This window comes from Vanacampus margaritifer, chromosome 1 (assembly GCF_051991255.1).
Source record: "Vanacampus margaritifer isolate UIUO_Vmar chromosome 1, RoL_Vmar_1.0, whole genome shotgun sequence".
Lineage (NCBI taxonomy): Eukaryota > Metazoa > Chordata > Actinopteri > Syngnathiformes > Syngnathidae > Vanacampus > Vanacampus margaritifer.
This window is the reverse complement of record NC_135432.1, coordinates 14,702,916-14,725,006: the sequence shown is the minus strand read 5'-3', so window position 1 is coordinate 14,725,006 and position 22,091 is coordinate 14,702,916. Positions and strand designations below refer to the sequence as shown.

Genomic DNA, 22,091 nt, shown 5'->3' with positions numbered 1-22,091 from the left:
AAAATGGCCCTTTATTTGACTCCATCCTTCTCCCCTTTCCCTGCTGATATTGTAAATATGCCCATCTCTATAACATGAGTTAGTGTCTTAACGATCTGAGTTGTGCGTCATGGCACTAAAAGACACTTTGGCCTTCCTCGGTCACACGAGCCCTCCTTAATGTACGTGCTGGCGGGGATATTAATAACCAGCCTGCATGCCGTCACCCAGGTCTGCTTTCCCTTGAAAATGACCAGAAAGCTGCCCTGCGATTGGCTGCTGACCAGTTCAGGATGCAACCCCGCCCCTCCCCCCTCGAGTCAGCTGTGGTAGGCGCTAGCTCACCTGCAAGCCTGAGGACAAACGCTTCTGGATGTTGCATTATGACGTCACACATACTACGAACGAGGTGGCAAAAATGGAGCTTTCTCAATGATGATTTTTCATTCATCAGGTTGAATGTGTTGACATGTCAGTCGAAAATATGTTAAATGAGGTAAGCTAGAAGGAATACCAGCTGTGATAGTTCAACAGCTAGGTTGGTTTAAAAATACAGACAAGGTGGAACTTGAAAGATATTATAACATTTTTAATACCTAATTTCATATATCAACTATTGTTACACATTATGAACATTTTAATTCTTCATATTAACCTATAAGAAATATTTTGTGTCCTGTGCAGAGCAGATGGTGTTGATTTCGGTATAATATGACCTTAAACTGGGTCATATTATTTAGTCTAAAAAAAGTTCCTTCTCAGCGCTTTGTGCGAAAACACATTTCGGTCTTGAAAACAAAATTTGCTTTGAAATAACACACACACACACTCTTTACTTTCTTCATCAGTCACGGCCACCGTAAATTTGGTTCAACTTGTTTGTGAGATTTTGCTATGGGAAAATCCTTCAACTATATAACACATTCTGTCTCAAAAACATCCACCTGACCTTGCTTACGCCATCTGCTCACGGAAAAGTACCAGAGAGTATGTTTAGTCTACAAATGAAAAGGAGGAGGTCTTTTTAACTATAAGAAGCTATTGTACACGTAGAAGAGCACATTTGACGCTCTGAAATCCCACGTTCTTTAAGTGATGAAATCGGAAGCTGTTGGAATGTCCAGAGATTCTGTTTTTTATTAAATCATTTTTGCAAAGGTGTATTTTTCTTGCATTAAACCTATCCTCATTTTTGGAACACGCAAAGAGGACAAAATTCCTTTAAATTCCTTCAAACTTCAGGCTAATTGACTTTTCTGCCGCTGCATTAATAGCACAGCCGGATGGATGGATTGACGACTCGGAAACTGCACACACTGAAAATAAGGAACTTTATTTATTTACAGTATCACCTCCAAAAGGGACACTTCAGCTTGTGTACAACGTAAGGACGTCACAAAAACGTACAGGTGCTTGATAATTGTTCCTGCCTTCAACATGAAATCGCCAGCGCAACAAAGCAACACTTAATTCTTCTGCCGATTGGATCGTTGGCTCACTTCGCCACATCAAATAGGTCGATGTTTTACGAGCACGGGTCAAGAAAATGAGGTAATCCAAAAATAGAATTCATAGACCTTTGGTAACAAAAGTCTCTTAAATGTTTTCTCTTACAATCAATGTGTGAGTGACACACAAACGAGTTACAGTTACGCATGCGTGCAGGAATAAAAGACAAAAAGCTGAAGAAAGATTTATTTCATAGCCCAACAGTAGGTTAGTGCCAACGCTGCAGGCTACAAAGGAATTCTTGTCATGATTTCATTTGCATTGGTAATCTGAAATATTACGTCACGTCAAGATTTTTGCTATTGGTGGGGCGATCCGTTCCTATCCCCCACAAATAGGGTGAGTCCACTGTACTTGTGTATATAATTGTCAAATGCAAGAAAGTTGTTTCAATAAATAAAAATGACATCTCATCCAACAAAACCTTAGTTGTTGATGTTGACTTGGCTAAATGGGACATTCATGTGTTTTGATGTAAATTTCAACTATAACGCTAACTGAAAATTTGCTTATTTTGTCTATTTATTTTTTTTACAAAAGGTAGTAAAATAAAAGTGAAAACAGCTTTAATCACAAAATCAAAACAAATGTTGAATTAATTGAATTATTATTTTTTTTTTTACTGTTTTACAGATTAAGCATTCTTTTTTTCCTTATCCCTCATCTATATTTTTGTTTTGAAAAAAAAAAAGCTTATTTTTGGGTGATAATTTAATTTAATAACAAAAAAGTATCTGTTTTAAAGATTAAAAACACTTGGAAAATTACATTTTTTAATCTGTAAAATATTTTAAGAAAAAATGAAATTCCCCAAATTAAGATGCCTGAATTTAATAGGCATTTAGATAGCATTTAGTGTCTGTGCAAATATATTCAGTTGTAATTTAACACGGCCCTTTCCTGACATTCTCCAGATGCAAACAATGGCGACGCGGTTGCCCGTGAAATCCCCCTGAGATGATAAAACAAAATATGAAAGCGCTGGCGATCAGACTCAAAGCATGTGGTGGTCTACGAAATCTCTGCACACGCATGCAAATTTCACACGATAGCAGGCAAATTCAAAGTGCAGAACGAAAACATATTTGTCCTTTTCATCAAACCTGTTAACACTCGTATTGTCCCAAACATGGCACATTATATCCGCTGGACCGCCCAAAATAAAAATACCTCAGTCATAAATAAAGCTTTTAGCACCAAGCTCACTATAATGCAGCAAAGCGTATAGACCACACGTTCACACAAAGTTGGCCTATTGGAAGAATTGTCAGGATGAACTTGAAATGCACTAGAAACTTTCAAAGCTAAACTGATTTGAGTGACAGGTGACACCGGCAAGGTGCAAAAGAGCGAACCTGAAAAGGTTATGAAGAATTTAAGATTCATCCTGAATTTTCATCGAACAGCCTTTGACTTTTTGTGAGTAGTGTATCCAAAGAATTCAAAGTGAGAGACATGGAATAGGTCGCATGAAACATCAGACTCCTCCCCTTCAGAATCAACCTCGGGATTGGTTATCTTTTTAAAAAAATAAAAGCATATTGTTTGACGGTGTATTTGTAACTTGTTTTGTACAATGTCCCTCTGGAGAGGTTGGGGGGGGGGGGGGTCGACTAAGCAGCAGCTTCATGCAGGGTGGGTCTTATTACAGCCCCCCATCACGTCTGGTGGACCTCGTGGAACATGAGCTCTCGCGGGATACGAGTCTCTGGGCCGAAGAGCTTGCAGGCGCGCCGCTCGAAGGCGGCCACGTTCTGCTTGACCACCTCGTCGAAGAACATGGCGGCCAGCTGCGAGTGCAACAGTGAGCGGAACTCGAAGGAAATCTGCAGAGGCAAGACGAGGGGGGCCGGTCACGCAAATGGCAAAAACGGCCACGGCGGACGTCACGCGGAGAAGGCGGAACTTACGGAAAAGTCTACAGTGCAGGTGCGAGGGTAGCCGGGAATGCCGGGACTGAAACGCCAAATGGTCTCCAGGTGGTTGAACAGCTTTCCGTCCGTGCACACGGCCTGAAGGCAGTCAGCACCAGGAGAGCCACGCAAGCATGATTAGCATTACATTTCCCCAAAACCAGCAACCATTTTAAAAAATAATCAAATTGCAGTTGCTGTTTTTTTTAAGCGTTCACTATGACAACATGACAAAATTCTACCAAACTAATGTGGCGTAAACGTACGTCAGTAAATCACAAGTCAGATTACAACAATAATGCAAATCAATTCATTCCATAACGTCAAGATAGCCAGCAACTCACCTTGACCAGGTGAGGCCGCACGCTGCTGATCATGGACGTGTAGCGCTCGACGACGGGGGGGAAGCCCACCTCCAGCTGGGCCTTGCAGTGGCCCGCCCGCTTGGCCACCGTCTGAGACTTCTTGCACCACGGGACAAACAACTTGTAGTCGTCCACGTTGGCCACCACGTCGTACATCTCCAGCATGGAGAACCTGCCGTGCCAGGACACATGCTCAGTGAGGGGCGCGGGGGGGGGGGGGGGGGGGTCACACGTTGATCCATTCTGCATAGCTAAAGTGCCCAGTGGAAGGAGGGGGGTGGTAACGTTTGGCCCGCCCCCTCCTTTCCTCAGGTCTAGCCAGTATTCAATGATCAAGAGTCAAGCCCATTTGCGATGCCAGCAAATGTTGATTTCATGTCAGGGTTCGTTCAAGTTCACAACGTTTGCTATACGTTCGCTAAACATTTGCCTGCGGTCGTAATGTTTTCACAAGGACATTTTGAACATGTTCAGAATTTCCTTTAATTAATTAATTACAAATGACAGCAGGTGAACAGTTAGAGAATGTTTAGCCAACGTTGCAAACTTGAACGATGTAGTTCATTTATCTACTTGGTTATATGAAAATAAAACATGTTGTAAATAACGTAAAAATTGTACAATTACCTATTTTATATTGTTTTTGTTTAACTTAAGTTTATTTATTACAAAAATAAAATAAAAATATTCAGAAAATAAACCATCGCACATAAACATTTGGCATTTGTTATTGAAATTATACAATTGGTTAATTTATTGCAATTAATAAAACAGTGGTACAATTCATTTTAATACATTCTTTTAAATTATTTTTTATGCAGTTGGTTAATTTTACTATAAATAAAAGAAACCATATTGAAATTTGTTGTTTTTTTGCATCCAACTATAACATTTATTAATTTGATATCTAATTGGTTAAAAGCTACTGTAGATAAAAAATTAAATGGAAAAACTGTAAAATAAACAACTCAATAAAAACATTGAACTTTTTAAATAAATGATAGAATTAAAAATGGGAATAAATTAATCTTGTATTTTTATTTTTTATTTTCATGAATTATATTTACGCTTGTTTTTTTTAACCTCATCTCCATATGATCCATATGTTTTTTTTTTAAATGAACACTTACTGAATGAAAGAAGAAAAAAAACTATTTACCATTTTTTGCACTCAAGGCAAAATCCTGTGTAACATAATATTACTCCTATGTTGAAGTTAGTTGAGGAGCTTCATAGTGTTTTGCCACCATCATGTTGCATCTACTGGCAATTATTTGTGGATTTACGTTATTCTTGGCAGTGCTCTTAAAAAGTTGTAAAATATTTGATCTCGGTCTAAATTTTTCTTTATTCTACAAAAACTTGCCATTTGAACAGGCATACATACTTGTTTTTCCCCCAGTCACTGTACATGAGCACAGAGGAACTTCTGACAAGGATTTCAAATTGTGGCCTGCGGTCACTGTGGTACTTTCGAAACGAGGATCACTGGAATGCTAACATGGCAGCAGTTGCCATCACAACTCATAATGGAGCAAAACCACACGTTTGTTGGCGGCGGCCATTACCCGAGTATCCTGCGTTCCGAGTACTCCTTCCTTTTGTTGGTGAGGCTGATGAAGTTCCTGCTCTGGGGAACACTCGCCATGGCGTCCCGGTCGTGAAGGCAAAGCACTCTGGGAGATCTGGTCATCAAAATGCCGCATGAGGACAAATGTCTGTGAGGGGACAAAAGTCATCCTGCGAGTGTGGAAACGGCAGCGGGCGTCCACGGGTACATTCCGGCCTCCCGCGGTCACAATAGGACACACAAAGACACGCAAAGTTGGCTGGCTGCTGCTGGCGTGTTCTCAGTTGATATGTGATGAGTGCTCCTGCAGCACGTGGACATGTTGGAATGTGGCTTCTGCCAGCTGACCTCCAAACGCCAAGACGGGACTGGAAATAGCTCAGTCAGCGCCGTCCTCACCGACACAGGTGCTTTTAACTCATTCACTGCCATCAATTCATTTGAACTATTTCTATTAGTTTAAAAAAAAAATCCCACTTGTGTTAACAAGAGTATGAAAACCTAGATGTTTTAAATACATTTAGAACAGATATAAAATTTGTGATTAATCGTGAGTTAACTAGTGAAGTCATGCGATTAACTCTTTGACCACCAAAAACGTTTAATGACGTATGGTAAAATCCTAATAAATGCCGCCTATAACGTCAATTGACGTCAACTACGTTTTTGCAACGTCTTGTGCAGTTGTCATTGGGGTTGTAAAATCCCAAAACAGCCACTATGGCCAGCAGATGGCAGCATTGTATCTCTTTTCAATGGGCTCTCGGTGTATGGAATTACAATGAAACATGACGAATCTGATGAAATAGAACGTTTTCGAGGATGACGTGAATGATCAAAGCTTTTTGTCACATTAAATCGAATTTACAGAGCATCACTAAACAAAAAATATTAGTGTCAAAGTCACTGTTGTGCAGAAAATGTATCTTTTCACAAAAAGCTCGTTTTCTCCTTATCTTTTCAATTTTCTCTCAATGTCACTCAAATTACCTATTTACGAATGGTAATTACTAAAGAACGGAATAAGGTAGAAACATATCTTTTTTTCTAATGAAAGAATGGAACGCAATTTTCACATATATATGTAGCCAAAACACACAATATTCTGTTTGGCTTGAAAGATAAGTTAAAATACTCTAAATCGGCTGGCATTGTCGGGGTTGTTTTTTGGATAACGTTTGGCAGTCAAAGAGTTAATTACGATTACAAATTTTAATCGCCTATTAACCCTAATTTTTAATCTTTTTTTTAATCACGTCAGGCGATTCAAATTTATTCATGGCTACCCAGTGGCACAACAGCACGGTGGACTAGAGGTTGGCCATATCTGCCTCACAGTTCTGAGGTTTTGGGTTCAAACCTCACATCCTATGTGGAATTTGTGTGTGTTCCACTTGCTTGTGTAGGTTTTCGACAGGTACCCCAGACATATGACAGACTTCCTTACAGCGAGGCAATAATAACAGGTGTGGGTGTAACCAATCAGCCGTCAAACAAATTAGCTGTCTTAGATTTTTTTCTATTCTCATAGTCTATAACATACAATAACGCAGTAGTAAAGTAACTAGTACACTTGGCTATATAGTTTTATAGAAAAGAAATTTAGGCCATATATATAAACCAAACTAATTAAAAACCCGAGCGTGCATTTTAGCGCGGCAGTGGCGTATCGACGTGGAGTTACGTCACCGCGCGACGTTCGGAACCTCGAAACCGAGGTCGCCATGTACTCACGATTCCGAGTCACGGTAACAAGTGTTATACTGCAATTCAATTTACAGCTGAGTCACATAATGGTTGTCGGGGTTTCTTACCTGATATTTTGTCGTGTGCACATTCGTGGCAACGCTGGCCGGCAAGTCCGAGGAGAGCCCACGACGGCAACCTGGAGGTAGTCGCTAAAAGTCCGCACACCCATGGGCAACCTCCGGGCGGTGGTCGCGGCTGCCATCAAAACAGCCCCTCGGTGTCAATATGAGAAAACTTGCGTCGAGCAGACTGAAGTAACCGAGGAAGAGGGAAAGCAGCCCGCGGAGAGGTAAGACGTGTCACTCACGAATGAAGCATTCGATGACTAGCAGCTGGCGACGTAAGTGATGCTAGCTAAGCGCGAGCTAACATTAGCTAGGTATCGTAATTAATCCGAACGAGCGCGACATAAAGCGAAAACATCATTCGCGCTCTCACATCGTCTCTGGTCATAAACTACGGTGGCGATGTCGGGTGTATTTTGTTCGTTTGGAGCCGAATGGTAGCCAGCCCCAGACGACCTTCTGCCGCTCACTAAAACGCCGGTGGAACAAACCGCTTGTTCTGCTTGTAGCTCAAACCGGTCGATAGCCAAAAGGCTGCTCCCTAGTGTGGCGGAGGATCAGCTGAAAAACCAGGACGGGATTTCATTTACACAACGGTACACTACTATATCTACTCTACTTAACACAGTGAAATTAATATAAATGTCATAAATACGTCCCAGGCACACGTAAAAAAAAAAAAAACAACAAAAAAACATCAACTGGTCTTTTTAGGTCTTTTTAATTAAAAAGGAAAAATAACACTCTGCAGTATTGTACTTTATTAAAACACATAGGAATAACGCAGTTGAATAAAATATAAAAAATAATTAAAGGTGTTAGCTACCAACTTTTTATTTATTTATTTATTTATTGCTACAAACATTGTGCTGCTCCTACTTGTGTCTTGGCCACCAGGGGACAGTATAATCTATGAATATAATATATGAGAATACATGATGACCAAAATAATGATACTAGTCATAGATAATTATACCATCAGTTTAGTAATGTGTTTATTTGATCTTGTATTTCTTTTTATTCACTTTATCTCACCATATAGAGGTTTTTAAACAGTATCCATTCATAGGTGCTATGAGTAACAAACAAACAATTGTAAAATTAAACGACAATTATTTTATAATTAAATAATCGTCGGAATTTCGGCCTCTCGCCAGTAAATATTCTCAAATTTTCTCCATGAAAGCGGACTGATCATCTTTGTGTGTGTGTTTTTTTTCAAAATTAAAATATTTGTAAGCATTTGCTTCTACTTTAGAAATCAGTGATCAACATTTTTGCCTATTTTCTGACGTTACGGACCAAACCAGTCACTGAATTTTAATTAATTTATGTTTGTGCATTTGCTGCACTGTCTAAAATGTCTATTTTAAATAATGTAATCTGTTGGAATACAGTAATGGAATTAAAACATTTTTTTTATCGGATCAATTAATCAACAAAATAATTAACACAGTAATTGATCATCAAAATAATAATCTTATTTTATGTTCCCCCTTGTATGACAGATGCTGATTATGTTAAAATGCTTTAAAAACACACACACACACACACACACACACACACACACACACACAGCGTGTACAATTCAAATATTTTTAATGACAGTGACATTTTGTCCTCTGGAATTGACCAGTGTCCTCTGGAATGTATGCGTCGTCATAACGACTAATGATTCTATGAATGTTGTATTTTATAAGTCGTTTTATCAAAAGGCAGCTAGCTGCATGTCATTGTTATGCACATGATAAGGAGACAAAAATGCTTATAACAAAGTGACTTTATAGTTGCCGGTCGAGAATGACAAAGCCGGATGAATTTAAGGAGTCACAAGTGTGCCATAATCCTCCTTAACATTGCATTCCTCCATTTTTTTCCAACAAATCACCGCCTTGTCGTTACATGTGTGACCCATTGTTCTAGTAACATACAAACAAAAAAATATATATCGTTTTTGTCATTTTTGTACTATATTTATTGACACATTTCAATTTTCCATTTATGAAACCGTTTTGCATGACGTGCTGATCTGACACCAGATGTTCATTATCACAGCACTGCAATCTGCACACAAGGTGTAATATTTACCCCCCCCCCCCCCCCCCAAAAAAAAATGGGTCAGGTGACTTAAGATTTAGGGGAGCACTTGTGTGGCATTTTAAAAGCACATGAGTTCTTGACTTTATAATACCCCTAATTCAAGATATTTGATGATTTAGTAGCAAGTTTCTTCTAAAGCCACTCTTTGCTGGCTTGTATTAACACCTAAATACAATAATATCTTCAAAAGATTGCGGTCCGTTTGTGAGGTTTTGAGGGTTCTTGCACATAGTAGTCCTGCTTCTGTGACAAGTAAAGGCCTGTCTCCCGGTATCTCCTACATGCACTTGAGACTGTGTTGTAAAACCTCATAATAATGCAAATTGCTAAATGCTCATAATAATGCAAAAGGGGGACCCTTAATTTAGGGTTTGTTAAGTCATTAGTTATCATGGTTTGTTAATTTTTCAAGAGTTCTGTCATTAGATTAGAACAGCAAGAATGACCTCCTGCTTGCTACTTCTTTAGCTACTTCTCTGACCCCTTATTAGTATTAGTATTTAGTAATAAAAGAAAGTTAATTCAATTTGCCCCTTGCCATGTTACAAGTTTGCAGGATCAGTGATTTAACAGGCTAGAGCGGTCGCAGAGTTCATGCATGGAGACGACCTCAATCTTTGCCCACATGATCGACATGCGTGTGCATATTTCCTGTGTTCTTAATATTGTACGTATACAAGTCGAGCATTTAGACTTTACATAATCAGCGGCAGTCTCGATGCCCCCTTTTTACTCTGTGAGTGTGTGTGCGCGCGCGCGCGTCTCCCTGCAGGACCTCCTTTGTCTGCTGACATACGCGGGGCTCAAACATGAGTGAGTTTATAAAGCCTCTTTCCTGCTGCGGGCTGCTCACTAAAGGGATATTTGACAAGGAGGAAGATGATGAAGACACCTGCTGTGTTGCTGGTGCTGTTGGTGGCCATCTCACACTCTGTGGCCAGTAAGTATAGAAGAAGCATTTAAAAAATAATAATATTAGTCATTGTTGTTATTGTTATGATTTTAAAAAGATAAGGCAAATGGAAAATATGGAGAAATCTAATATTTCTCAACATTTCTATCTGTATTTGTTTATATGATCCATCTTATTCATTTTAATACAATTAAATAAAAAGTATTATAAAGTAATTTATTAAGATTGTATTTCAAGTGTATGATCATATTCACATATTAATGAATTTATTCATATGTTTATAAATGAATACAAATGTTATCTATAATCTGTACTAATAAAAAAAAAGCTTTTTAAAAATTTTTATCATCACTGAATCACTCTAACAAAAATGTTTACATAGTATTTATTTGCTTAGTAGGTGAAGTTATTATGTAGCGGAAGATGACATTAGCATATTTAAAATATGAACTGTGATACCGCTGAGATTTTTTTTATAGTTCAAATGAGAACTCAGTCCAAAACAAGATGTTTTTCTTTTGACTTCATTTCTGTGGCCTTACAATCCCTTGATGTGTTAATGAAGTTAAACCAAATCTACTCTTTGGGAAGCAAAACCGTGATTTGTGAATTAACCACCTTCTACTTCTATTATACATTATGTGTACCTTAGTAAATATATTAAAATGACAAATGTTTATAGCAGGTAGAAAAGTTGTCTATAGTCTCAGCATGAACTCTGGATGATGACGTCGAACGCTGCAAACGTTACACGTGGATGACTCTTTTTGTTTGCTGCTTTAAAATTTGATGAACATTTTTTTTTTTCGTTTGTTTTAATCCAAATTCAACCCTGTGACTTTTTAATCTGCATTAACCTCATGCACACCTGAGGGTCACATGAGAAGGATTGAAGGAAGCGAGGGTGTGTTCACCGTCAGAGTCAGACACATTTTGATGCATTATCCTCCCAAAAATGCATCCGTGATACTGGGCGACATTAGGCCAAAATTGCGTTAGACAAATAACCAGTAAAAAATAAATACAGTGGAAACCATACAGTAGGTTTAGCAATCTGTTCCACGAAACAATTTTGCCCATGAGAAGTAAATAATGAAGATTTAAACTGTTCTGGTCAAACTGCCACCTAATAAAACCTTTATTCACTGGACAGGCAATGTTTTATGTAACATTTTAACATTCTTTTCTGTCACACAATTGAGAATTTAAATTAACGTTACGGTTTTTTAGTCTCAGGGTCTGATTTAGCAGTTCCACCATGGACTACAACACCGCTCCCCAAAACAAAAAAACAATCACTTAACTAAATAATTTCTTCTTCTTCTTCTTTTTATATTATTCATTTTAGAGCCCAAAAATCGATTCACTCGCTATCCATCGTGGAACACCAAGCTTTACCCAATCTGGAAAGATGGAGACCTCCGTTACACAGACTCCTGGAAAGGTTTGTATCTCAAGAACATCATTCAAATAATGTATTCGGCTACATAAAATGTACTTTAGAAAAATTTCTTACGACATATGACCTTTGACCTTTTGTCCAAGGTGTTTCGCCCAAAGTCAGCTGGGATAGGCTCGCGCCGTGGATAGAAAATGGATGGGTGATTCCTTAGACACATGGGTTTCATGTTTCATGTGTTTTTTGCACAGGTGGAAAAGTAACATTCAATGTCGGCAACGACTCGCCATCTCTGACCGGAGCCAAAGTGACCTTCACCATAGACTTGCAATTCCCCCACAACCAAAAAGTACAATCTGATGGAGATGTGGTTTGGGCGCAAGACTGCATTATTAATGGTAATGCACAAGTAGCTGACTTGAAACTCTTAATTACCTTCTGATCTGACCGCTGAGAGAAGATATTTTTAATGATTTATGTCTCATTCTCATCCAGGAACCAAATATCAGGCGTCCCAAACTGTTTTCCCAACTCAGAAGATGGACTGGGTAGCAGTTTTCCCTGATGGGACACCAATCAAGAAGGACAAAAAGCCCAACTACGTTTTTGTCTGGAAGACCTGGGGTAACTCAAGCACTCTTCTTACAATGTATTCCACATTTAGCAGTCATGTAGGGTATCAGTCATCAGTCATTTTGATCAATAAACAAATATTATGTACCCTGGGCAGGTCAGTATTGGCAGGTGGCAGACGGTCCCTCGTCCACCTTAACCATAGACACAGCCAACATTCCACTGGGCTCCTACACCATGGACATCGTCATCTACCACTATCGGAGCAAGGAGAAGTTCATTCCTCTGGGTTACGCTTCCACTCAGTTTTCTATCACCGGTAGGAAAATCAGGATTTTGGATGTGAACCCTGCAAAGGGCACTCAAGTGAAAACGAGAGATTTGTCAATGTATACTTCTGTGATTCTAGTATACTATTCTCAAAGTCAACCCCCCCAAAAAAAAAATTTAAAATATATACAGTATATTCTATGCAGCCCTACTAGTCTAAACATTATATTTTGATCAATGTTATGTTTGTGGACTATGAATAAACATCTAAATCCACCCGTTTTTAATACTTTTATCCATCTCAAGTGGCGGACATTTTGCTACTTGCTGTCGACTGAAAATGACATCACAGTTGCTCGGGTAACGACCAATCATGGCTCAGCTTGTGACCAGACTTAAAAAAGCAGGTGAGCCGTGATTGGTGATTACTTCAGCCCTGAGCAACTGCAATGTAATTTTCAGTCGACAGTAAGTCGAAATGGCCGCCCCTGCATATGTATAAAAACAGGTGGATTTTCCTCAAATGCAATATTTATCAGAATGTCGTGTCTCGACTAGTGGGGACACTTACATGTTATTGTTGAGACAATAACAATTTGCCCCAAAATATATTTACAACTTTCAAAATTTATGACTGAAACCTCTTCTGATTAGTAGATTAATTAGCACCTTAGCTATTCACAATGGGGACTCCTGCAAGCCTCTGGCCAATAGTTTTCAGAGAGAATTCGGATTTGAATTTCCCGCCCTGTGTCTACACATATGACTCATGTGCGAGTTGTGTATGTAAAGAAGCAGTTCCATTTTCCGGCCACAGGTGGCAGTAGTGATTCGAAATTCCATTTTCTGAGTCCAGTAGCTTTAAATCAGTGTTTTTCAACCACTGTGCCGCGGCACACTAGTGTTCCGTGAGATATAGTCAGGTGTGCCATGGGAAATTATCCAATTTCACTTAATTGGTCTAAAAACATTTTTTAGAAACAAATTAATTATTATCTGCCAATAACGTGTTGTTGTCGGCTGTGAGAGCAGTGTGGCGGAAGAGTGGCAGTAATCATAAATCTTCGCCTGTAGGTGGCAGCACGTCGCTAGTTGTTGATTGCCCTCTACTTTGAAACAAGGATTAGTGATGCATGGATGGCGGCAGGTGCCTAGCAAAACAAAACGGTGACCTCAACTGAAAGCCTTGACTGGGTCAGGGACCCATACAGTTCAGTATCAGTTGGAAAGGACATGACTTTACAGGAGCATGAGCAACTAACTGAACTGAGACAAAATCGTGGTTTAAAGCTAAGCTTTGCTGATCTGCCTTTGGACAGTTTTTGGTTGGCTACTGCCAAGGAATACCCCATTCTGGCAAACAAAGCTATTTTGACATTGCTCCCATTTTCCACGACATATCTGTGCGAGGTGAGCTTTTCAAGTCTGACTGCCATAAAAACAAAGAACAGAGAGAGACTGAGAGCTGTTGAGGAAGAGCTTCGTGTGTGCCTCTCGTCGATTCCTGCCAGAATATCTTCTCTGTGTTCATCCAAACAGGCCCAGGTTTCACACTGAGTGAGTAAACATAAAAAAGATGACAAAACACTTTTTTCTTTTTGTTTATTTGATTCATATTGAGGTAACTTTGACAAGAATGGCTTTATATTGTTAATATAGGCAACAGAGTTTTAATTTTTAACATTGTCAGCTGGTGGTGTGCCTTGAGATTTTTTCGAAGAAAATAGTGTTCCTTGGCCCAAAAAAGGTTGAAAAACACTGCTTTAAATATAGTGATGATAATGATTGATTAGCTTTTAGCACTATTAGGACCAATCCCTTAAATGTTGTACATCACTTGCCTGTCTTATGGATCTGTTTGTGTGCTTTGTATGTATGTTTGCATCTGGGCTCATTTCAAGGCCATCTCCATTCAAGCGGGCCAATACACTATCAACATCTTTTTTTCTGTGCAGATCAAATCCCATTTGCTGTCTCCCTGGACCAAGTGGACGACATCCTGGCTGGCGACATGAGCTTCATCCTGAACAGGGCCATCGCCTTCAGTGTCAGCCTGCACGACCCCAGCCAGTTCCTGAGCGATGCCGACATCACCTTTAACTGGGACTTTGGGGACGACAGCGGCGCTCTCATTTCCAGAGAGTTGACTGTCACTCACACCTACGTGAGCTCCGGTTCGTTCAAGCCACGCGTGGTGGTCCAGGCGGTGATCCCAGACAAGTCTTGCAACCCTCCAGTGGATATTACAACTGAGGCCCCTGTTCCGTCCAGTGATCAGGAAACATTGGGTAGGCCATCTTGTGTTCATGATGACATGATAGTATTAGCATCTGAATGTGGACGCAGCTTACTGTCATTAACTCATTTGATTCGCTTCCAGACATTTTCACTGAAGCAATCCCCTTCGCTCCCGGCTGTTTTACTGAATTTTGACTGATTTTGCAAGGCCCACAGAATATTCTGTTCAATTGCTTTAAAACATGGAACCCACCAAAAGAAAGTTTAGAGTCTCTTCTTTCATCAGGAAAAAAGTATATTTCTATCTGTTTCCGTTCTGCAGCAATTAGCATTTGAACATAGCTAAATTTCATCATTATTCACAAATCTGTTTAGAATGCGCTTGTTTTCAACATGGCCCTGGTTGATCTCTTCTCCTCTGCAGACATCTGCTGGCCGTTTTTGTAATTACTACCATTGCTTCAACCGTTTTGTGTTGAGAAGCTGCATCAAAGCCTTCTGTATGCTCTTGCATAAAAAATAAAAAAACATTTTAAAAATGTATAAATACATCTTTGGGACATTTAAAACCTTTAAAATGGAACGTATTTATACGTTTTTGGGAGCAAATGAGTTAAACATGTGTCCTGTGGTAGCTCCACTGGTCCCCCCTCTGGCTTCCAGCAGAACAACTGGTTTGAGGTCCAACGCAATTCATTCGGACACGGAGGAAGACAATAGTGAGGACGAGACCTCCACCGCTCAACCTGTACAGGAAAGAGCTCTGGCGGCCAGGGCTCCCTCCCCCACCCACTATGAGGCGCACGCTGACCCCTCCTCTAATACTTTGAGCGAGGACTTGAGCAGTGATCCAGCGATGGAAGGTAAAATGGCTGCAAACAAGAAAAGTGATGATGATTCTATTCATGATTGACTGGGCCCTAAAAAAAATAGTGTTTTGAAGCATTCATACAACAATAATAGCTTTGTGTTTAATTAAACAGGCCCAGATTTCAAATTAAGATAAGTTGAGTGAGTAAATTGGAAGTAAAATCAGCAACAAATATTTGTAACAGTGTGGCTTAAAGAAATCTTAAAATATTTAATGGACTCGTGTACATGATTCCTGACTGCCGTTTTTCCTCAGCAGGTTTAAAGCGACCATTGTTAATGACAGGCCAAGCCGATGTTGTCCTCGTTGCCAAAAGGGAAACAAAAGACAAACCCAGTGACGATGACTGTGTGACATATCGATATGGATCCTTCTGTGCTGACATTCAAGTGGTTGGTGGGTTCCTTGACGTTACTTGTTAACACTCTCCTGATCAAAATTCTCATAAGTGAATATCAGTGTCAGTAGTTAACATTCTCTCTGCTTTTCAGAGGCTGTCAAGAAAGTCGAAATTGTACAAATGGACAACAGCGTCATAGCGACATCAGAAATGAACAACAAGGCTATTGATCTGACTGTAACCTGCCAGGGAAGGTGACTACAGCCTCTACATTCTAGAGCCAAGATTTGAACACTGAACCTCAAAACTGGGAAGCGCACACGCTAACCACTCACTCCACTGACCAAAAACATTAAAAAACAGCAAAGCAGTCTAACTTAACCTGTTAGCAAATGATGCATATGTTAATGCGCTGTTTTGAATGCAAGTTCACATAACTTCCTGCATGCATTTGAGTTTTGAATTGGAATTGGAATTGATTACTGAGGTGTCTCTCCCGCTCACTCAGCTTCCCCAAACAGGTGTGCAGCATGATTCTGGATGCAGAGTGCTTGAAGCCCATTCACACCACATGCAACATGGTGGAGCCCTCCAAAGAGTGCCAGATGGTTTTGCACCATTCATTCAACAACTCCGGCGTCTTCTGCATCAACGTGTCCATGGCCAACGACGTCAGCTTGGCCGTCACAAGCGCCAAAGTCAACATTGACATGGGTAAGTATATAGTTAGGTTGTATGAATGTGATCACTCAATTTCACTATTTATTTTCACTTAAACCCGCATACTGACACACCCTGTCTTTGTTCCAGGCTTGGGGCTGTCCTCCTCCAGCATCATCACCACCGCGCTGGGGGTCATGCTCCTCGTTTTGTCCCTCGGAGGAGTGGCATTTTCTTACAAGTAAAGGATTTTTTTTATCTATCTATCTATGGTACTCCAATGATAAAAGTGCTTAGGTACGCCTTATTCTTGTAATATTTTTTTTTTCCCTCGTTGAATCACTTCTTTTCAATTTAGGAAAATATGTAACATTATGACTTTTAGCTAAGAAAGAAATTACAAATTTAGTATCTTAATATTTCAACGTAAATCTCATAATCCTGCACAATAGACCTTACCGTAAACCATACCCGCATGACCAAGTACAGACGCTCCCCTACTTACGAACATTCGAGTTATGAACAACGGTACATACGAACACGTCTGCGCGCATGTCAAAAAATGTTAGGAAAGAGATGCTGTAAGTTAGATTTTTTATTGCGCACCTTTTTCCGAGTACTGTAGTGCTTCTTTCCGCCGCTAACACCGACACTTGGCGCTGTGAGAGCTCACCCAGCATTGGAGGCTCAGCAACGTGTCGAGGAGGAGGAAGAAGAAGAAACGCCTGTCGCTCATAGCTAAAGCCATCGCACTCTTCGAGCAGCAAGACCCAAATATTGAACGTTGCACAAAGGTTGCAAATCAATTGAATGATGCCATACAGTGCTACCGCATCATTTATGATGAAAAAAGAAGAAAACTGTGCAATCGTAGTTAGATCGCTTCTTTCGGCCAGTTTTCTAGTAAATCCTCCAAGGAAGATGCTCATCAACCCTCATCTTCTTCTCCGCGACCCTCAACTTCTTCCTATATTGAAGTTACGGAGGAGGAAGTAACTTTTGAAGCCCATTCCAGCGACGACGAAGAACCTCTCATGATATAAAATCCTCCTCCTCCTCCATCAAATCCTTAAGCATCGCGTACATCTTCCAAAAGTAAGTTAAACTTCATTTTATTTATCTTATTACGTACATGTACATACTGTGTGTGTCTCTCGCTCTCTCTCTCTAACATACGTAGTACAGTACTGTACGTATTCTCTTTAAACATAAATTATAATACAAAATATAGCACTGAAGCAACTTACGAACAAATTCACCTTACGAACGATCGCTCGGAACGTAACTCGTTCGTAAGTTGGGGAGCGTCTGTAAACCAATCAAGACGCAAGATCTCATGTATGCGTCGGCACGTGCGTTTTGCTGCGGACAAACAAAGCAATCCAGCTCCTGGTGGTGCAATACGGGGTTATCCCAAGGTAAGAAAAAAAATCAATAAAAATGGTTAAATGCTGTAGTTACGGCTTGTGTAAGAGTAATAGCCGTTCTCCAGATTGACTGAAAGGAGATGTCTGCTGGACACTGTCCGGTTTAGTCCCTTCCCTAAACCTTCAAACATCTACAAAAAATGTCTGCGCTGCTGATCAAACTTTGTGAAAGACCACACGACTAAGGATGTAACAAAACCGCAATATCGTGATATCGCGATATTAAAATTGCCACAATATCGTCGTCGTCATGCTACGATGTTTAAAGCGCCACATCTCATGTTTTGTCTCATCTGTATTTGTATGTACCTTGTTTTCTCTCCCTGAAAGTGCACGAGTTAAGATTTCATTCAGTCTGCTTCTTGACATTTCCAGTCAAATCAGCCTCACTACTGCCACCATCAGGCTCAAAGTGGCTGAAAAAAACCCAGCGTGGTTCATGTGTGGGGAAAAAAACTAAAAGATGGATAGAAAACAAAAGATTTGTCTTAAATGTAGTGGATATGACTGCAATAGATCTTACTAAGGTGTGTGCATCGCTCAACAGGCGCCTAAAGTCCTACCACCAGCTGAAGGAAGACATCAGGGGGGCCGAGGACCCTCAGTCTGGCTGGTGTCACCGTGGTTCTACAATGTCAACGCTGTGGAAGTTGTTCAACAGGCGAGGAGTGGTCGATCAACGTCCCCTGCTGCAGGACAGATTAGTGTGAACCAGACCCTTTATGGCATCTACATGTCGCTTCTCCTCATCGCTCCCTTTTTATACTTTTTTAAAAGGATGCTCTTTTTTTTAATATTTAACACATGTATCAGCTTGATGTAAATCAAAATATGTTGCCAAATTATACCAGATTTTTGTCCTCAATGAGAAAATTTTTATCTAATCGAAGAATTGAATCACCGCTCAGTTTTGTGTTTTTCCATTAAACATTGCTTGGAGCATTTATGTCCTATTTTGTGTAAAAAACAAAACAAACTAAAACTAAAAAAAAAAACCATTAACAATTAGCTGCACTGATGGTTTAACTTAGCCCTGTTATCGATTAATTAATATGTTATTTTTAAGTCCAGCATTTCATCATGTAGGATTATAAGTATAACAAAAATCTTAATAGAAACACAAGCCAAATTCACTTGTCACAGGATTTTATTTGGAGCCAGGATGAACATTTGTAAGAATTTTAAACAACCAATCTGGCAACTGACCGACAGACACTTGTCTGGAATGCCTTTAAGAACAGGTTGAAATTCAATTTCCCATTTTCTTGTGTCTTTTAATATTCTTCTCCTTCCTCCTCTCCTTCACCCTCAATGGAGTCGACGCCAACCTCCTCGTAATCCTTCTCCAGAGCCGCCATGTCTTCTCTGGCCTCGGAGAACTCGCCCTCCTCCATGCCCTCGCCCACGTACCAGTGCACGAAGGCGCGCTTGGCGTACATCAGATCAAACTTGTGGTCCAGGCGGGCCCAGGCCTCTGCGATGGCGGTGGTGTTGCTCAGCATGCACACGGCCCTCTGGACCTTGGCCAGGTCTCCGCCTGGAACCACGGTGGGAGGCTGGTAGTTGATGCCGACCTTGAAACCGGTGGGGCACCAGTCCACAAACTGGATGGTGCGCTTGGTTTTGATAGTGGCGATGGCGGCGTTGACGTCTTTGGGCACCACATCGCCACGGAAGAGCAAGCAGCAGGCCATGTACTTGCCGTGGCGAGGGTCGCATTTCACCATCTGATTGGCGGGCTCGAAGCAGGCGTTGGTGATCTCTGCCACGGAGAGCTGCTCGTGGTAGGCCTTCTCAGCGGAGATGACGGGGGCGTAGGTGGCCAGGGGGAAGTGGATGCGGGGGTAGGGCACCAAGTTGGTCTGGAACTCCGTCAGGTCAACATTGAGGGCACCATCGAAGCGAAGGGAGGCGGTGATGGAGGACACGATCTGGCTGATCAACCTGTTCAGGTTGGTGTAAGTAGGACGCTCGATGTCGAGGTTCCTGCGGCAGATGTCGTAGATGGCCTCGTTGTCTACCATGAAAGCGCAATCGGAGTGCTCCAGGGTGGTGTGAGTGGTCAGGATGGAGTTGTAGGGCTCCACCACGGCGGTGGACACCTGCGGAGCCGGGTAGATGGAGAACTCCAGCTTGGACTTCTTGCCGTAGTCGACGGACAGACGCTCCATCAGCAGGGAGGTGAAACCTGAGCCGGTGCCACCTCCGAAGCTGTGGAACACCAAGAAGCCCTGGAGGCCGGTGCACTGGTCGGCCTAAGGACACAAAGACCAGGAACAGGACATCAGGACAAAGACTCGTGTGCTACTCTGGCTTCCTCAAGCACACACATTAGCTCCATAGAAGCACGTTTACTGTTTGCAAAGCTACACACCAGTTTGCGGACCCTGTCCAGCACCAGGTCAATGATCTCCTTGCCGATGGTGTAGTGTCCACGGGCATAGTTGTTGGCGGCGTCCTCTTTGCCGGTGATCAGCTGCTCGGGGTGGAATAGCTGACGGTATGTTCCAGTGCGCACCTCATCTGAGGAGAATCAATAAAAAATAGTTTTACATCTGCACATATAGAAGAAACTGATTTGTAGCCGATATGATGATTGTTTTACCAATGACAGTGGGTTCCAGGTCCACAAAGACGGCTCTGGGGACGTGCTTTCCAGCGCCAGTCTCGCTGAAGAAGGTGTTGAAGGAATCATCTCCTCCTCCCAGTGTCTTGTCGCTGGGCATCTGTCCGTCGGGCTGGATGCCGTGCTCCAGGCAGTACAGCTCCCAGCATGCATTGCCGATCTGGACACCGGCCTGTCCAACGTGGATGGAGATACACTCGCGCTGTGCGGGGCAAGAATATTCAAGTTAATTACGATTGCATACAGTAGTGCTTACAGTGCCACTGTTAAACCTAAAAATAAAACCAAACGTTAATGTTGAATTACAGTATTCTACTGCGCCCCTAGCGTTTGCTGCAGGCATTGCAGCACGGGACGCCACCCTGCTGCATGACAAACACACACAAACGCTGAAGCACCCCCCCCCCCCCCACGCACGCACACACACACACACACCACCCACGCAAGAATAAAACGCCCATTCTTTCTTTCTTTTCTTTTTTACCCCTTCTCTTCTTCTTCTTCTGCATCACTCTCCTCTCTTGGCAAGGAAATGCAAATAAGACGCGCATGCGCGTGTACGCTCTCGTTCTGGAATATTCCACTTGCTCTCCTCCACCGATGATGCACAATCGCGGCGTTGTATTGGTGTTTAAAAATAAAATAAAATCCAGTGCCCAGTTGAACTCAACGTAGTGGAAATTCCGTAATGTCAAAAGACTCGTAAGACCCCCAAAAAAACCTTAACACAGTATTACAGTATTCTAATGAACCACTTATTCGATGCGTGTGTTTATCCATGCATAAAAATAAAATCTATTCAGTGATGAATTAATAAAAATGTCTTTATAAATTAATAATGAGCTGCAAAAGAAAAGCATACATCCACCCCATCTGAGCCCCTCCCTGCCATCCGACGTCGTTTGCAAGGTGTCACACTTATTTTTTAACATTTTTGTTAATAGTCCCAAATTTGGGACAGAAAAATAACCACATATAAAAATAAATATCGAGATGATTTTATTTTAAATATATATATAAATATTTGTATTTGGTTGCTTCTCCCACTTGAGTACCACCAGTCATTGTTCGCTTCCACGCACACACGCACACACGCACGCACACAGCATCGCAACCTGCTACAAACGCTGTACATCAAATCCAATAGATAAACCTTCATGACTTCATTAACCATATTAATTATTAACTGTGAAATCAGTGCATTTGTGCAAATAGACAACGATACAGAACCAACGACGTCGTGCTGCTCGGAGCCGACTCGACGAGCTCCATTTTTATCCCTGCAAGAACCTTTACGACAATAAAAAAAAAAAAGAGAGAAAGCAAACATTGTGCACAAAAATGATTGCTGAACTCACCATTTTTTCGTTTAGGGCTCAAAGCAGGAGAGAGGAGGAAGAAAAAGATTGTTTTTTTTTTAAGACGTTTGCGTTGCGGGTTGTACCCAACGGGGTCGATGCAACAACTGCTGAATGGGAGGGAGGTGCTTGCACATTTATACACGCACGGCAGCATTGGGCAGAG

The 22,091-nt window shown here is 41.2% G+C and overlaps 3 protein-coding genes across 5 annotated transcripts; 1 reads left to right on the top strand and 2 right to left on the bottom strand.

Annotated features, from left to right (window-relative positions):
• Positions 1-1,291: 1,291 nt before the first annotated feature.
• Positions 1,292-7,293, bottom strand: coq10a (coenzyme Q10A). Of its 2 annotated transcripts, none has more exons than XM_077575605.1 (5): positions 7,151-7,293; positions 5,335-5,484; positions 3,746-3,938; positions 3,399-3,500; positions 1,292-3,314 (listed from the first exon to the last, which is right to left on the bottom strand). In XM_077575605.1, the coding sequence occupies exons 1-5, from the start codon at positions 7,285-7,287 to the stop codon at positions 3,147-3,149; spliced, it is 750 nt and encodes a 249-aa protein (XP_077431731.1). In that variant the 5' UTR covers positions 7,288-7,293; the 3' UTR covers positions 1,292-3,146. The 2 variants fall into 2 exon arrangements, with proteins under 2 accessions (XP_077431731.1, XP_077431737.1); XM_077575611.1 differs by having other exon boundaries at positions 5,335-5,451; positions 7,151-7,287.
• On the top strand, positions 7,238-18,883 carry pmelb (premelanosome protein b). 2 transcript variants are annotated; one of them, XM_077575575.1, is made up of 13 exons: positions 7,238-7,374; positions 10,023-10,190; positions 11,512-11,607; positions 11,814-11,960; positions 12,058-12,186; positions 12,293-12,454; positions 14,361-14,693; positions 15,279-15,506; positions 15,773-15,910; positions 16,006-16,108; positions 16,363-16,568; positions 16,665-16,755; positions 18,489-18,883. In XM_077575575.1, exons 2-13 carry the CDS (start codon positions 10,130-10,132, stop codon positions 18,649-18,651), a joined length of 1,857 nt encoding a protein of 618 aa, XP_077431701.1. In that variant the 5' UTR covers positions 7,238-7,374; positions 10,023-10,129; the 3' UTR covers positions 18,652-18,883. The 2 variants fall into 2 exon arrangements, with proteins under 2 accessions (XP_077431701.1, XP_077431692.1); XM_077575566.1 differs by having other exon boundaries at positions 15,770-15,910.
• A 187-nt stretch (positions 18,884-19,070) lies between these two features.
• LOC144057720 (tubulin alpha-1B chain) lies at positions 19,071-22,091 on the bottom strand. Its single transcript, XM_077575596.1, has 4 exons — positions 21,926-22,091; positions 20,547-20,769; positions 20,316-20,464; positions 19,071-20,196 (listed from the first exon to the last, which is right to left on the bottom strand). Exons 1-4 carry the CDS (start codon positions 21,926-21,928, stop codon positions 19,216-19,218), a joined length of 1,356 nt encoding a protein of 451 aa, XP_077431722.1. The 5' UTR covers positions 21,929-22,091; the 3' UTR covers positions 19,071-19,215.

Bases quoted from the DNA above. Each gene is read 5' to 3' on its own strand.
- coq10a (XM_077575605.1), bottom strand. From the start codon at position 7,287: ATGGCAGCCGCGACCACCGCCCGGAGGTTGCCCATGGGTGTGCGGACT. The intron at 3,939-5,334 runs GTAATGGCCGCC...CTGGCACGGCAG, and splicing joins TCGGAACGCAGGATACTCGG to GTTCTCCATGCTGGAGATGT. The intron at 3,315-3,398 runs GTAAGTTCCGCC...TTGCCTCTGCAG, and splicing joins CCTGCACTGTAGACTTTTCC to ATTTCCTTCGAGTTCCGCTC.
- pmelb (XM_077575566.1), top strand. From the start codon at position 10,130: ATGATGAAGACACCTGCTGTGTTGCTGGTGCTGTTGGTGGCCATCTCA. The intron at 14,694-15,278 runs GTAGGCCATCTT...GTCCTGTGGTAG, and splicing joins CAGTGATCAGGAAACATTGG to CTCCACTGGTCCCCCCTCTG. The intron at 16,109-16,362 runs GTGACTACAGCC...CCGCTCACTCAG, and splicing joins ACTGTAACCTGCCAGGGAAG to CTTCCCCAAACAGGTGTGCA.
- LOC144057720 (XM_077575596.1), bottom strand. The intron at 20,465-20,546 runs GTAAAACAATCA...GATTCTCCTCAG, and splicing joins CCTGGAACCCACTGTCATTG to ATGAGGTGCGCACTGGAACA. The intron at 20,197-20,315 runs GTGTGTAGCTTT...TTGTGTCCTTAG, and splicing joins TGGACAGGGTCCGCAAACTG to GCCGACCAGTGCACCGGCCT.